The 2,919-nt window shown below is 38.7% G+C and overlaps 1 protein-coding gene across 2 annotated transcripts; it reads left to right on the top strand.

Moving 5' to 3' along the window:
* The first annotated feature begins 335 nt into the window (after positions 1-335).
* SRSF11 (serine/arginine-rich splicing factor 11) lies at positions 336-2,647 on the top strand. Of its 2 annotated transcripts, none has more exons than XM_010295424.1 (3): positions 336-429; positions 1,082-1,220; positions 1,329-2,647. In XM_010295424.1, the coding sequence occupies exons 1-3, from the start codon at positions 404-406 to the stop codon at positions 1,521-1,523; spliced, it is 360 nt and encodes a 119-aa protein (XP_010293726.1). In that variant the 5' UTR covers positions 336-403; the 3' UTR covers positions 1,524-2,647. The 2 variants fall into 2 exon arrangements, with proteins under 2 accessions (XP_010293726.1, XP_010293725.1); XM_010295423.1 differs by having other exon boundaries at positions 1,326-2,160.
* The last annotated feature ends 272 nt before the right edge of the window (positions 2,648-2,919 follow it).

Below are 2,919 nucleotides of genomic sequence, written 5' to 3'. Positions count from 1 at the left end.
TCCAAAATTAACTTGCAATATTAACAAGTACAAACTGTTTTGTTTCTCTTTGTAAAAAGAATCAGTATTCCTAATACAGTCTAAGCTAGCAGTTTGTTCATGAAGGTGGAGGTAGAACAGGAAAACAACTTCCTCTGCTGATCAGCAACTGTGTGGGCTTTGCAGTACTGCTAATAATAAATATGCATTTTGAGTTATACATATTTACTGCCTTTTGAGCAGTGCTGGTTTTTGAGCCAGAGATGTATTTGTAGCTTTAAAAAAAACAAACAAACAAAAAACCCCCCAAAACCCCAAAAAACCCCACCAAACTTTGACATCTCTTTCCTGCAGAGAAAGACGACGTAGAAGAAGTAGGAGTGGAACACGGTCACCTAAAAAACCTAGGTCTCCTAAAAGGAAAATGTCCCGGTCCCCGTCTCCAAGAAGGTCAGTAAGCCTCTTGGCTGGAAAAAAAAAAAAAAGTGTCTGGGTGGAAAATTCTGAAGATGTGACCTGTAGCAAAGGTCATGGTGGGGTTATTCTGAAGATGGTGTGTGTTTGGCTTGTTCCTTATACCCAGCCCATAGGTTGACTTCTTGAGAGAGTGGATCTCTGCTGTCTCCTACTGCTTTTATCATAATTTAATCAGCTTCAAGCATAGAGCTTCTCTCTTAGTGCCCAAGAACTTCCAGCGTGAGGTATTCCAGGGGTAAGGAGATACCTGGAGTATCCTGGAGTTCCTGGCCCATTTGGCTCTGTACAGTAGGAATCAACTCACTTTTGGGTGGGCCTGGACATTTTGTGATCTTCTCTCTAAACAGGGAACTTGAGGTGCTCCTTCATAAAACACTATAGCATTGCCAGTCTTGACATGGTGTTTCTTAGACTTTGCTTTGTGGTGGTTGTGTGTGATCCAGAGCTAAGAAGTGGGGATGTTTGGTTATTTTCTGAAAGCGAACGGCGTTCTCTTAGTGCACACTGCTCTTTCTCCCTTTTGATTTGTGATGAACTATGGGTAACACTCTGGACATGGTCTGTGTTCTAGTTACAGAATGGTGTTATTGTGGTTTTCATTCTTCCATGTACTTTATCGTTGTAGACATAAAAAGGAAAAAAAGAAGGATAAAGACAAGGAGAGAAGTAGAGATGAGAGGGAACGGTCAACAAGCAAGAAAAAAAAAAGCAAAGACAAAGAGAAGGATCGAGAACGAAAATCCGAGAGTGATAAAGATGTGAAAGTATGTTTAAAAACCTGTTTAACTTCACTGCCTATACTGTAGTTTTAACCTTTAACCAACAGGGGCTTTGAAAGCAATTTTACCTTTTTTTTTATCTCTGCAAAGCAGGTCACAAGGGATTATGACGAAGAGGAACAAGGATATGACAGCGAGAAGGAGAAGAAGGAAGAAAAGAAAATGGCAGATTCATCCTCCCCTAAGGTAAAGGAGTCTGCCGCTGATAAAGGAAGTGGAGATTCAGCAAGGGAATCCAAAGTGAATGGGGATGATCATCATGAGGAGGACATGGATATGAGTGACTGAATTTTGCCTTTGCAGTGAACACAGCTGCAGATGTGCATCAGTGTCATTCCTGTGTGATTCTTTTATGCTGTACTCGTTAATCCTAAATCTAGATGTATACAGCTATACATGGTTTGTAAATCTCCTGATACTAACTCACATCAAAAGCTTTATAGAAAGGTAACCATTCTTGTTACGGCCGAAAGGGATTGCGTAGCCAAGCAATTTTTACTAACTCGGTGGTGCTTCAAGCAAAAGTAAAAAGCTGCATGCATCTACAGCAGGCATGGACTGTTTGTTGTATGATCTCCTTTAGTAAATCAGCTCACTTATGATAGTGTTTCTAGAATTTGATTCATTGCAGTAATAGAGCAGTATAGGGAATGCACTGACTGCATGTTGATTGTGGCAGAAACATCCTAAATGTTCTGAAGTCCTACAACATATGGTGGATCTACTTAAGGATCTTAAATGTGACTACAGGAAAAAAATTGACAGTACATCTGAAAATAGGCATTCTGATAGAGATAAGTTTTTGTTTTTGTTTTCTTTAAGCCATGTGGCTGGGGTTGGGTTGTTCTGTTTTGTTTTTCCTGGTGGGTTTTGTTTGGCTTTGACCAAGTTAAAATGCACTAACCTTTTTGAGGGCTTTTTTTAATCTGTCAGTTCAAATCCATCTCAGGCAAGTGGTAATGGTTCTTAACTTTTCTTCTTGAGCCTTGGGAAGTAAAAATCTCTGCTTGATCAGTGCCCAGTGATTAAAGGTTGATTTGTGCAGTTTTCATAATCCAGGTCGTTTTATTTGTTAATGAGCTAAACACATGGCAAAAAGGTAGTGCATTTTAAAGTTGACCTTCGTATGCTTTTAAAAGCAAGTCTACTTGATAATGTACTTTTTACTTGATCTCAAGTTGTATAAACTAATAAATTTGTGTTTACTGTCACTGCAGTAGTAATCTTATGCACACAGTGATTCCATGTTATATGCAAAGTAGTTAGGCAAGCTGTTTTCTTAGTTACAGAACTTCAAGAGCTTTTACTTGTGTGCAGGTAAAAAGACAAAAGTAGGCTACAGTCTGTGCCATGTTGATGTACAGTTTCTGAAATTGTTTTACAAAACTTTGATAATAAAACCCTTAAACTTATGTTCCTATAAAACTCTGCTGGTATTTATTTACACCACAGAATGCATGAAACTTTACCTTATTCACGTAGAGTATACGTTTTGCTTCATCTACCAATTTTAAAAAGGCCGTAACAACTCCATCTCTTCAAAAACTGTAAGTGCAGTGACAAAGCTGCCAAGCCTGCCATTTTAGCTCTAGTTAAGTATGTTACACTAAAGATAGAATTATTTTACTTTTTGGGGGAATGAAGGGAATGGACATAAATGGGAGCCTAGAGGTATTATGGGACA

The sequence above is a fragment of the Phaethon lepturus genome, unplaced genomic scaffold (assembly GCF_000687285.1).
Source record: "Phaethon lepturus isolate BGI_N335 unplaced genomic scaffold, ASM68728v1 scaffold38269, whole genome shotgun sequence".
Classification (NCBI taxonomy): Eukaryota; Metazoa; Chordata; class Aves; order Phaethontiformes; family Phaethontidae; genus Phaethon; species Phaethon lepturus.
Note: the sequence above shows the minus strand (reverse complement) of the source record. Positions and strands in the feature narration are given on the sequence as shown.

Excerpts from the sequence above, each read along its gene's own strand:
- SRSF11 (XM_010295423.1), top strand. The coding sequence starts at position 404 with ATGTCCCGGTCCCCGTCTCCAAGAAG. Across the intron at positions 430-1,081 it reads CGGTCCCCGTCTCCAAGAAG|ACATAAAAAGGAAAAAAAGA; the intron begins GTCAGTAAGCCT and ends TTATCGTTGTAG. Across the intron at positions 1,221-1,325 it reads AGAGTGATAAAGATGTGAAA|CAGGTCACAAGGGATTATGA; the intron begins GTATGTTTAAAA and ends ATCTCTGCAAAG.